This window comes from Trachemys scripta, chromosome 22 (assembly GCF_013100865.1).
Source record: "Trachemys scripta elegans isolate TJP31775 chromosome 22, CAS_Tse_1.0, whole genome shotgun sequence".
Classification (NCBI taxonomy): Eukaryota; Metazoa; Chordata; order Testudines; family Emydidae; genus Trachemys; species Trachemys scripta.
In genome coordinates, this window is record NC_048319.1 from 9,439,368 (window position 1) to 9,450,867 (window position 11,500).

The 11,500-nt window shown below is 42.2% G+C and overlaps 1 protein-coding gene across 6 annotated transcripts in view; it reads left to right on the forward strand.

Annotated features, from left to right (window-relative positions):
* ACSBG2 (acyl-CoA synthetase bubblegum family member 2) overlaps positions 1–7,848 on the forward strand; it is a 47,173-nt gene extending 39,325 nt beyond the window's left edge. For 4 of the 6 annotated variants that reach the window (XM_034755211.1, XM_034755212.1, XM_034755213.1 and 1 more), the window contains exons 12-15: positions 1,028–1,245; positions 3,152–3,291; positions 4,393–4,639; positions 5,850–7,848. In XM_034755211.1, the coding sequence (XP_034611102.1) occupies positions 1,028–1,245; positions 3,152–3,291; positions 4,393–4,639; positions 5,850–5,959 (715 nt within the window). In that variant the 3' untranslated portion in view covers positions 5,960–7,848. The other 2 variants (XM_034755215.1, XM_034755216.1) reach the window with 2 other exon arrangements.
* The last annotated feature ends 3,652 nt before the right edge of the window (positions 7,849–11,500 follow it).

Sequence of the window (11,500 nt, forward strand, 5' to 3'; positions counted from 1 at the left end):
GGATGCATGTAGTGGGAATTTCCAGGGAATTGCCCCTGGAAATTCCCACTACATGCATCCGAAGAAGTGAGTATTCACCCACGAAAGCTCATGCTACTATATGGTTGTTAGTCTATAAGGTGCCACGGGACTCTTTACTGCTAATAAAAGAGGAATTGTCATTTGTTTCTCATGACTTCTACTCTGGCACACAATCATTCTTCATGATACAGTTTAATATATCCAGTAACTTAGGGAAGATCAATGTGAATCTATTACCATCTTTGAAATCACAAGCCAGGGTATTTAGTGTTTGGAATTAAATAGCTTAATTGTATTACAAATTTTCTAAACCTCAGGGATTCTGGAACAGTATTTCGAAAACACCAAAGGCAGATCTATGCTTAAAACGCTGTAGTGGCACTTCAGTGAAGAGGCTAGCTGTGCCAATAAGAGGGCTTCTTCCATCAGTGTAGTAGTCCACCTCCCTGAGAGGCAGTAGCTAGGTCAACGGGAGAATTCTCCTGTCAACCTAGTGCTGTCTGCACTGGGGGCTAGGTCTGTTTAACTGAGTCGCTCAGGGGATCTGGATTTTTTTCATATTCCTGAGCAACATAGTTATAGTGACTTAATTTCCTAGTGTAGACCTGGCCTAAATGTCTAGTACGGGGGTGGCCAAACTTGCTGAAGCCTTGAACTCTGGCAGGCACCTCCCATGGGGGTGAAGCCCCAAGCCCTGGCAGATGCACCCAGCTCTCGAACTTCTGAAGATTATTGTATGCGGCTCGTAGCGTCGAAAGTTTGGCCACCCATGGTCTAGTAGGTACTAATCTCTCTGGTTAATATCAGATCCGTTTTTAGGTCTTGTTACACTACACTGACAGGCAGCTTATAAACAAATGAATTCCTTGCTGAAATATGTGATACCACAACCAGAATGTCTCATGACTTTGCAAATACTTAAATTTAAAAATGGTACTGATAGGAATCTAACAATTCATAGCTTTTTAGCATACTGAATCTTAAGGAGAATATGTCCCTCTTTTAGCTGCGGAAAAGAGATTACAGGCTGCCGGACAATGATTTACAAGCCAGACAGCGATGGCAGTGGAGAGATTTGTTTCTCAGGAAGACACATCTTTATGGGCTATTTGAACATGGAAGATAAAACCAAAGAGGCAATTCATGAAGAAGGCTGGCTACATTCAGGTGATCTTGGCAAGCATGACAGAAATGGATTCCTTTACATCACTGGAAGAATTAAAGGTAATACCTCATCCTGTGCTATGAACTTTTAAATCTTGCAAGCTAAGCAGGCCTCTATCATGGCTTGGTATCTACTAAGTGGCATAACTCCTCCTGAGGTACTTATGACCTAGCATGGCATCTAGGTGATATGCTAACAGTGGTAGAGTATTCTAAATGTGGTGTAAAAATGCTGCAAAACTAGAGACCACATTGCAGAAGTCAAGACTTCAAACAGTGGGGGCTAAAGAGCCAGTGGCCTGCTCTGCAACATGATAGTTGTCAAAAGCTGACTCTTGCTAGCTATAGTCTGACTTGCGGGAATCTAGCTTGGCAAAGTCACTTTTCTAATTTCAACAGGCTGTGGTAGCATTAGCTCTTACCGCATCATCCGTCTTCAGTCAGATGAGCCAGCTATTCGGATATAAAATTTTATATCCAGTGAAGCAGTTCTTGGGAGTGGCCTGTATATACAACTCCTTGCTATAAAGGACACCTACTTAAATCAAGTTACTATAGGACAGATACAAAAGCAGATCAGCGATCTATTTATCTAGTGTGTCCTCTTCAGAGAGACATAGTTGATCCTTCCACCTTTGTGCTCTCGGTAGCACAAGCATACTTGGGTCAGTCGGGAGGCAGTGGGGTAAAGGATTAGCATTTTCCTCATGGGGGTGGGAGGGAAACTCTCTGGCAGCAGAACATTTATAATGCTAAAAATAGTGTAGATGTGGAAGGCACTGGTTGGCCATATAGGGTCCCTCTCCTAGGGTTTGGATGTGTACGTACTCCCCCATCTAAACTTTTTGCCTCATTTATACAGCTATTTAGACCCATACTAGCTGGGCATGTGCTATCTGTACCCCTACATGCTACTGTAAGGGAAGAACTAGCCTTGTCCCCTGTAGGCCCTCTGCCCTTTTCCCAAAGGGTCTGAAACTGCCTAGTTCTGAGCCACTGTAGCAATGTCCCCCTCATGTCTCTCCGCATCCGTCTGAAGTGCCCTGGAGCTATCTACCCCTATCCAAATACGCATGGATGGTCTTGAGTCTCTTGGGTACTGAATAGGCACCCTTCTGCATTGGCATAGACAGGGAAGAATCTGCCTCTGGGTCCCCCTCCAGTGCTGATGCCTGGCTCCCAGCACTAGAGTTCTGGTAAGGACTGGGTTAAATAGCATCCCTCCCTCCCTGGGGTGTAGAAGTATGGCCCAAGACCCTTTATTCAAGGGAAAGGGTGGTGAACAGTCAGATACCAACAGCTTCATGGCTCCAAATGACCCCTACAGCAAGAGCCCAAACTCCATAATCTCAGATGGTGGATTCTGCTCAGGTCCTGAGCACAAATAAGGCCAAGGGAGGGGATGGGGAAGAGAACAATTAATGGTGGATGGGGCTGAAGACCTTTTTGTTCTTTGCATGCAAAGGAACAGCTAGTCTCTTTGCTCTTGGGGGGCGAGGGGGGTGTGCTGGTTCCTCTCCGGGCTTTCCTAATGTGCAGATCCAACTAGGATGGGGAGAATCTTCCCAAGCCAGGATGACTGTTGTCCCAGGGAATCTTGCAGTACTAAGCTGTTAAAAGGTTCACAGAAATAACTTGATATTCAAGGCCCCATGTACTATGTCATAAACTGTACCTAAATTCTGCAGAGTCCTAGGTTCTCCAGTGCATGGGGGGAAAAACTCCCCTCTACAGCAGTTATTCACGTGTATATTTTAATAGCACAGTAAACCATGTATGTCTTTATTAAATTGACTTTTAGGGACACATTTATATCATTTGTGGCTACAAGACAGAAATTGGCTAACATGTGCAAGTGCTGTAATCTTTGCCCATCAATTTCTCTGAAACCTACACATCACAAAAAGCACAACTGGAACTGCAGTGAACGATCGCATTTTCATAGTTATGCCTAACTGTCTTCTAGAGCTCATCATTACTGCTGGAGGGGAGAATATCCCTCCCGTTCCAATTGAAGATGCTGTAAAGGAGGCTGTTCCTATAATTAGTAATGCTATGTTAGTTGGAGACAAAGCAAAATTCCTTGCTATGCTTCTAACTCTGAAGGTATGGTTCTTTCCATTATCTCCTGATATGTAGCCAGAAAATAAGATGAGCGATCACCTTAGCCTGAATGGCTGTATTCTGGAAGTAGAAGAGTTAAGAGGGCTTGTCATGGTCAAATGAAAGATTTGAAATTTGTATCCAATACCTGCAAATAAGCATTTCACAAACCTAATCTTCTACCAAATCTAAGCAACACCAAACAGTATGTCCTGCTGTAACCTTGAATTACAAGGACCTGACTATAAGAAGTACATGGGAGCAACTCTTGACTTCATGTTTAGATTCTATGGCTATAGTTTGGTTATGAAGTGGTGCAATTCCTCCCTCTGAATGTACATATTCAGCAAAATAGAAGGGAGTTGAGGACATGGAAGCAGTAAGAAGCAAGAGGAAAAAATGTGGTTCTCACTTCTATTTCCTCCCAAACCTCTCCCACCATACCAGTAACAAGCTGTAGCTTCTTTGTTTAAATCTGATTTGCTTTAAAAGTTTCCCAGGTTGGTAATGACAAGCTCAACATCCTGCAAAATACCTGTTTTGAGCTTTTTGCCAAGGAAGATGGAGCTCTAGATTTCTGGAAGCCAGTTCCCACTCTCCATAATAAGAGCTGTTGGGTGCAGAGCTGTTAAGAGACCTTGACAAATCAGTACAGGAAGCTTGTGCTCCATTGTCTCAGTGCTGCTGACCTCTCCCAGATTCAGTGCATTTCTTTCTCTAACTCTAGAAATGCCCCCGATAATTAATTGGGGGGAGGGAGGGAAGCACTAACAACTGTAGCTACAACAGACTAGTCCTAGAAATTCTCTACCTACTTCTAGAGCAGCCCAAGTGCTGAACAAATTTTTTTCTCAGCATGCTGAGATCTGAGGGGTTTAACGTGAACATAATCTCCTTCAACTACCAGGCTTCAGTGAATTGGTAAACTATTGCACCAAGGTGATGTGATTCTGGCTGTCTGCTTAGGATCAGCCAAGGTAATAGAAAATAACTTTGCTGGGTTAAATAACAAATACTGTAGAAAAGAACTTACTCTTTTCTACGGTGTAGTTAATATATTAACTGTTGAACCAGTGAAGTAATGTTCTGTCCTTCCTCTTGCAGTGCAATGTAAATGAAGAAACGGGGGAACCACAGGATGACCTTACTCCAGAATCCATAGCATACTGCCTCAGATTAGGCAGCAAAGCTACAAAAGTCTCAGACATTGTAGGTGGCAAAGACAAAGCTGTTGATGCTGCTATCCAGAAGGGAATTGCATTAGTCAATGAGAAAGCAATCTCAAATGCACAGAAAGTACAGAAGTGGGTCCTTCTAGAAAAGGACTTCTCAGTCGCTGGTGGAGAGCTAGGTAAGTGACCTGGGCTACTGCATATTGAAACAAATGCAGGACTCCTGATTTCAAATTAGGTGGTGGCACGTCTTCTCATTTCCCTAATGTCCTGTGATGTGATCTCTTGCATGTTAGACTAAAGGTGGTCTTAAACTGCTCTGTGAGTGTAGTGTGTGCTCCACAGTGCTAGATACTCAAGCAAGTGAACTGCAGGAGCCAATAAGCTGGGTAGGTTGGACAGTAGCCACTTTTGGCACTCTGCAAGTCTGATGTGGTAACCAGAGGTTTCTGGTTGACAGGAGTGAGGGGAGGAGATGCTGTCTGTCTTGTGGGTGGAACTGGATGTGACTTTAGTCTTGGAGCGTGGGATGGATTGAATGTTTCATTCCAACTCAAGCAAGCCTTCCTGGTAACCACCTGCATCCTGTTGTAGCAACTTGTTGCTACATCTGCAGTGGTTGAACAAATCAAAGATTTGGATACTAATGTCCAAGCTTCAAAGTGAACATCTCTTCCTCCCCCCAGGCATGGAAATAATTTGCACTTGTTGGAGTTAAGTAGGAGCAGGTCCAGAAATAATTAGGTCCAAAAGAGTAGACTACTCTGAGGGGCACAAGCAGGTGGCCATTTGCATGGCTGCTTAATTGCACCATGTGAGGGGGACCTGGTTAATCTCAATGAGGGACTATTGTAACCCTCTTCTCTTAATGAATGGGCCAGAGCCTCAACTCCTTTCCTTGAGGATGGCAGTAAGCTGCCTCAAGCTGTCATGCACCTCCCCCTTTGTGGTGCCCTCTCACCAAGAATCCTTCAATTCTTGTCCTGCCAAATGACTGTGGTGGCTGGTAGGCTGGAGCCCAAGACCAGGCATTTCAGGTCACTTCAGCCCCAGGGTTTACACTTTCTCTCCCTAGCTCCGAGGCTGGCAGCCTTGCTGCTTCCTTCCACCTGTACAGACTGCCCAAGGCAGCAGTTTTCTTGTGCCTTCCACCCTGCACATGAAGTTGATGTCAAGTGATTGCCTCCTTCCAAGATGAGAAACCATAGTAACTAAGGGAGACTTTCCAAGTTGGATGCCCAACTGCCCTTTGTGCCTTCCTCTAGACTCAGCGGACAGCCTTGCTTCAAGAGTAAACTTTGGAATTGGCCTTGTTAGTAGGATAAATTAACAGTTAATACTACTACTACTACTACTACTACTACTACTACTACTACCCTCTTCTTACAGGTCCAACGATGAAACTGAAGAGGCCTGTTGTAGCAAAAATGTATAAAGACCAAATAGACCATTTCTACACTGATGGGGAAACCACATCAGCAAATCCTCTTTCAAAGTAACCTTGGAACACTGCAGGTTTCAACATCCAGTTCTCCAACTCTTCCTCTGCTGTGTAAGTGTGTGTGCGTGCTGTTCATTGCTTTGACTCCCAAATGAAGGAATAAATGGGTCTCTGAAAAGCCAGGTTTAATGTTGTTGTAGCCCTGCAATCACTGAATATTTGTATACATTCCTGACTCTCGTTATTGGTGGTGCTGCACTAATATTCTCGTTTCTCTTTGGATGGACTTTTTCTAATGTCCATGGTCATCTCAAAATCAGTTGTGCATTGTATATGGGCAAATAGAATCTCAGCAAAAGTTAGTTAAAATTATTTAAATAGTACCATGGCACTTGTTGTTGTATTGTAAAAACCATGCTGTAACTTATTTTTCAACCAAAGTGTTTTGTCTGAAAATGAATGTAAAACACAAGCAGGAACCTTGGTTTCTTTGTAGTGTTGCACTTGAGGGCTGGGGTACTTTTTTAATAGCAATGACATTTGTAAGGAAATTATACACAGAGCATATAAAGGATTTCTATATAGTATGCATACAAAATACAGGTTTACTTGGTTCATTGTTTGTGTAATACTGGCTCTTAGACTTTTTTGGTTGGGATCTCACAAAGCCATAAACTCATTGAAACTATACTCTGCATGTGTTGTAAGAAGCATTCCAGCAAAGGGAGTCCGATAGAGCTCTCAAAATCCTGTCCCTTCGGACTTGTTCCTCAGTTGTCCTACAATCGTAGAATGTGTCTTGAACTTCTAGGTTTTTATGGCATAGCACACTGGGGGGGTTGAGAAGAAGTCTTAATGACTTCTTGAAAGTACACTTTTAGGACAGTAATGGACTGAACTGTTTTAAAGGTTAATTGTCTTTTGAAAAGAGAAATTAATGCATGTATTAGAAAACTAGGAAATGCTCCAGCAACTGGAATTGCCTCTTCTGGCAAAAGGGTTAATTTATTAGGGGGGAGGTTCAACTTCTGGTGGGGGGGGAGGGTGTGCGTGTGTGGAGGGAATTAGGTATCTACATGGTGTGCTGCACTTCCAGAACTTCAAGCTGTCTTGCACTGTAGGCCCCTCTGCAGCAGCAAGCAAATGTTACTGAATTCATGGATGTTTATAGTAAACTACTGCAGAACCTGTTCACATCTGGCAAGGGGCCCCTGAGCAGAACAGGCATATCAGTTCATTCCTCCAGGCATAGAGTAGAGAAGATAACTGATTATCCCCTCCTGTTAACCAGTTAGGATACAGTAGTCCTACAGAAATTTATCATTGTATGAAGGCCAAACTCAACTCAGTTTCAGGGAGCTTAAATGTTTTAAAGGTCTATCTTTTTTGAGAAACTTGTATTTAACTGATCATGAACACCACTGTATGAACCATGTATGAGACTGAAGGATTGAACAAAAGTGCAATCATTCTAGCTACTTTCAAACTTTACTCTTACTGATGTCTCTAGTTCATTACCTTTTTGTCAAGTGCCTGGAGTGGATGTCATGCAGAGGAATGTGTATATGAATACATTACTGTAAGGCATCTCAAAAGGCTGAGTAATACTTCAGCAAACAAGGATTAAATGGCTATTCTGATTTTGTATGTTAAACATAACTTTGCCATCCCTTGAGCTACATCAGGGTTTGTTATTGTGTTAAACCTCTTATCTGTAAGATGGCTAGTAGAGGGGGCTAGGGAAGGAATTTAAAGCACTTGTCAATTTTTGTATAAGTAATTGGAATTATCAATGAAGATGCCACATCTGTACATAAGTTTGTAATCTGATACAAGTGCTATGCACTATTACCATTGACTGGTCTTCTGTAACTATGTTCTTTATGGGACAAGTGTGAAATGTCTGAACTTTGTTAATGAATGCTTAATAAACACCTGAAAACTTCATTTGTCTTTTAAATAGCATTTCAGTAACTTGCCACAAGTTACATTTTAGGTAAATGTCACTAAATGAAGCTTGTGTGTTTCAACTATCTTGGACCAGCACACTAGTGGTGAAGGGGAAGTTGAGTATCTGTCTTGGTTCATAGGATAGTAAATGATGTAGAACAGATGTACAGAGCAAGTTCTCATAAAATCTGAGAAGTGAGGTGACTTAACCCCTATAGGAACACCACCTGTACTATTCATCCTGTTTGGCTATAGTGCTGGCATTCTGCCAAGATTTGCTCAGGTAGAGAAACTGAGTCCCTTAAACTGTCAGGTTTTAGAACTTAACTGCAAGGACCAGTGCCTCTCCTGCAGAACTAATCCCTGCTCTAGGGAGGGGGAAGCCTAAAAGCAAGCAGTGGACAATGACTAGCCCAAACTCATGGGGCCCTATAGCAGACTCTGAACTAGTAGAAGCAGAGCAAACCCAAAGCACTGGACAATTGAGTATTGTTTAATGGACAATACATTGAACTTGCCCATTTTCATCTAGCTCCATCAGCCCTATAATTAAAATACCACATTTGACCACCTGTGCCAGGTGACTTGGACTTGGGCTAAGGGGCTGTTCAGTTGTGGTGTAGATGTTCAGGCTCTGGCTGCAGCCTGAGATCTGAGACCCTCCTACCTCAGGCTCCTAGATCACCAGTTCCAGCTAAGCTTGAACAGCTACAGTGCAATTCAACAGTCCCTTAACCAAAGTCCCAGTCACCTGGCAAAGGTCAGCTGTGGGTCTTTAATTGCAGTGTAGAGACTAGGGCTGTTGAGAGTGGATTAACTCTCACTTGAATTTTTTAATTGCAGTTAATTTGCATTATGATCAATAACTCAGAAATTCTTTACATTTGAAAATGTAGTGATTACAAATATTTGCACTGTAAACGAACTTTTTCAATTCACCTCATACAAAATACTGTAGTACTTTCACATGAAAGACTGCAATTTAGATTTTTTGTTGCATAACTCCACAAACACTGTAAAACTTGAGCCTGTAAGTCCAGTTGTCCTCCTTGTTCAGCCAACTGCTAAGACAAACAGCTTTTTGTTTACGTTTACAGGAGATACTGCTGACTGATCATTTGTCACCTGAAAATGAGAACAGGTGTTTGCATGGCACTTTTGTAGCCAGCATTGCAAGGTATTTACAGGCCAGATATGCTAAACATCTGTGTGCTTTGGCCACCATTCCAGAGGATATGCTTTTTTTTTTTAAAAAAAAAAAAAGTCAAATTTAATTAATGCTTAAACACCTGGGGGGAGAATTTTGTCTCCTGTTCTGTTTTACCCACGTTGTCACATTTCATGTTATACCTTGGATAATGACCCAGCCCATGTTTGTTCTAAAACACATTTTGTCAAATCTGCTGTGAAAGTAAGAGGTACCAATGTGAGATTTCTAAGGCTAGATACAGCACTTGACCCAAGGTTCAGGAATCTGCAGTGCCTTCCAAAATCTGCAAGGGACAAGATGTGGAACATGCTTTCAGATGTCTTAAAAGAACACTCCACTGCAGAAACTACAGAACCCAAACCACCAAAAAAGTCAACCTTCTGCTGGTGGCAGCTGACTGAGATGACAAACATGCATCTGTCTGCTCTGGATCACTATCTGCATGGACACATCTTCTGGAATGGTGGTTGAAGTATGAAGGGATATGAATCTTCAGTGCAACACTGGCTACAACAGGGCCATGCAAACACCTGTTCTCACTTTCAGATGACATTGTAAATGAGAGGTGAGCAGCAGCATCTCCTGCAGATTGTAACCAACCTTGTTTGAGTGATTGGCTGACCAAGGAGTAGGACTGAAGGTTCTAAAGTTTTACATTTTTATTTTTTGAATGCAGTTACTTTTTGTACATAATTCTACATTTGTAAGTTCAACTTTCATAAATTTCTTGTTTTTTAGAGTGCAAATATTTAGTTAATTATAAAGTGAGCACTAGACACTTTGATTTCAATTACAACACAGAATACAATATCTGAAAATGTAGAAAACATCCAAAAATTGTATTTAATTGCACTTTTTTAAAGTGCATGACAGCCCTAGTAGAGATGTATGTTATAGGGTCTATAGAAGCAGGTTCCAGCCTAAAGAAGGGGTGGTGGGGGTATTTAATAGCCACCTTCTGTAAAAGGATAATAGAAACAACTCCTCCAAAACAGTAGTTGAGTCTTTTTCTTATTAAGATGGCAATTCAGGACTCAAGTCTCTCAGGGAGGGGGAGAGAGAAGGTATCTGCTTAGTTCCAGTAGCAAAGAAATTGCTACCTTACAGACAAGGGTGATATGACCAATACAGAAAGTACATGTGGCACCTTAGACTAAAATTTATTTTGGCATAAGCTTTTGGGGGTTAAAACCCACTTCATGAGATGCAAGGACTCCTCATTCTTTTTGGTGATACAGACTAACACAGCTACCACTCTGAAACCTAGGCCCATTACACTAGCTGCCCTAAGTTTGGGGTGGAATAGGATGTATTCATATTGTAAACAAACTCCATTCAAATACCATCCTAAAGAGTTTGTGTGCCTTATTTTAAGTGTCCTTTCTCCCTTGAAGTGCAGCAAGAGATCTTGGACCTACTCCAGACTTGCAACTCAACTACCTTGAAATACTAGCTTTAGAAAGTGATATGAGTCACTTATGAACTCCAGGACAGAGCAATGACAGGATTGTTTTTTGAAAGGCAATTAATTCCTTTGAGTGGAATTTAATTGCATAAGTCCATCTAGTCCAATACAGGGGCCACTACCAGCTCTTTACAGAAGGTAGAAGAGAACCTCCCCCCAAGGAAAGAGGCTGGGTTTCTCTTCTAAACCATAAGCCTTAGCTCTCTATAGATACTTATCCATCTAAAACCTCTTTGAAACATATGCTCATGGCCTTATCCTGGAGTGGTATGTTCTGTCACATTTACAAAATGTCACTTTACTCTAGAAGTGCTTGATCTACCTTTCACACTTCATTTATCTTTTTACATGGATCAAGGAAGAGAGGGGGACTCTTTCCCCATCAGCCCCTCCTTGCTCCTGGTGACAATTCTACTACTACCACTCCCCCTCTTACTGGAAGAGGAAATAGAGCCCTGGGCACCAAAAATCTCTGCTGCAAAACCCTTCTCCTGGGGTTGCTTGAATGTCAAGTGCAGAATGCACTTTAACTCAGCCATGCTCCCAGTGATGTTCCCAAACTGTGGTGCTCAATGCTGATAAGGCAGCAGGGAGAATTCTGTACACTTGAACTACTGTTTGTAGCTAAACATGTGTCAAAGGGGTTGAGGTAGCACACATAGTAATACTTCTGTGACTACACACTAAGCAACTCTTGGAAAAATTCAAGATCATAGAGCAGGCTTCCTGGCCATACACTCAAAGCCCAGGGGACTTGAATCTACAGAAAAGGGGGAAACTTTTCCACATGTACTGTCCAGCCTAAGGAGAGCCACAATAGTTGAGTGTTACCTTAAATCAATGGTTTTTAAAGCCATGTAGGAAATTGGGTCTTAATGCATTGTACTGTCTCCAGCAGCCTGTAACCTGCAGTCAGGGAGACAGTGAGTGTGTTAGATTAGATCAGTGGTTCCAACCTATTTACCACTGTGGGC